This window comes from Diaphorina citri, unplaced genomic scaffold, assembly GCF_000475195.1.
Source record: "Diaphorina citri unplaced genomic scaffold, Diaci psyllid genome assembly version 1.1 scaffold2604, whole genome shotgun sequence".
Lineage (NCBI taxonomy): Eukaryota > Metazoa > Arthropoda > Insecta > Hemiptera > Psyllidae > Diaphorina > Diaphorina citri.
In genome coordinates this window covers 41,397-42,501 of record NW_007380022.1, presented here as the reverse complement: position 1 = coordinate 42,501, position 1,105 = coordinate 41,397, and the positions used below count along the sequence as shown (strand labels likewise).

The 1,105-nt window shown below is 34.2% G+C and overlaps 1 protein-coding gene across 1 annotated transcript in view; it reads left to right on the top strand.

Moving 5' to 3' along the window:
- Nucleotides 1–478: 478 nt before the first annotated feature.
- Nucleotides 479–1,105, top strand: part of LOC103519200 (eukaryotic translation initiation factor 2 subunit 1-like) — a 10,294-nt gene continuing 9,667 nt past the window's right edge. Inside the window, exon 1 of the mRNA XM_026830779.1 lies at nt 479–729. Within this exon, the coding sequence (XP_026686580.1) occupies nt 479–729 (251 nt within the window). The remainder of the gene's footprint in view (nt 730–1,105) is intronic.

Below are 1,105 nucleotides of genomic sequence, written 5' to 3'. Positions count from 1 at the left end.
TTATATTTTACATTGAAATATAGAGATATTACAATAGTTTGTAAAATTTTACTGTACATGAAGTTCATGTTGAAAAAATCATGGGCAGTTGAATATCTATGGAAGAAAAGTCTAAAATGAGATGCCTCTCTGTGCTACAGGTATCCCTTATAAATAAGAAGAAATTATTTAATCTAATAAATGTTATACGGAAACAAGTTGTAACAAGAAATTCACTGATTCTTGGAAAGAGAAGAAAGCAAAGCATGAGAGGAGAGGGGGGAACATCGAACACTTTTGAAAGTTAAGAAGGGAACCGCAACAAAAAAAGTCTGGCCACCCCTGCCTTAAAATAAAAAAAAAAAATATTTGATTTACGGGTATATCACAAGTTTTTGTAGGCTGGGTTTACCCACGTTCTAAATCGTGGAAAAATGACTGAAAAGAAAACAACCTACTATACGTACATAGAACTTGAAAATGTTATTTAATCTAATAAATGTATTGTTTCTCTTTCATAGGTTACATTGATTTGAGTAAAAGGCGAGTGTCCCCAGAAGATGTAGAAAAATGCACAGAAAGATATGCCAAAGCCAAGGCTGTACATTCTATTCTACGGCATGTGGCTGAAATCTTGCACTTTGATTCTGACCAGCAATTAGAAGACCTTTACCAGAGAACTGCATGGAACTATGAGGAAAAGACAAAGAAAAAGGGATCTTCTTATGATTTCTTCAAGCAAGCAGTTCAGTAAGTATTTTATTAAATTGTAAAATCTTGTCAGTCATTATGAAGCTAGGTACAGGGTGTCTACCAGACTGGAAAACCGGGAAAACCGGGAAAAGTCAGGGAATTTCATGGAGACTGGAAAAGTCAGGGAAAAGTCAGGGAATTTCACGAAAAAGTGCCAAAAATCGAAAAAAGTCAGGGAATTTTTCAAAGCCTAAAAAAAGACAAAGAAAGATTTCAATTAAAAAAGTATGCAACCATGAAGGGGCAACATATAATCTCTCAAAAATTTCGCCTGCGGCGCTGAAATTTTGTCTCTTCATGAAAAAGTTTTGGGAATATTTCAAAGCCTATAAAACGAAAAAAAGACTTTGGTCAGTAAAAAAAAAGTATGCAA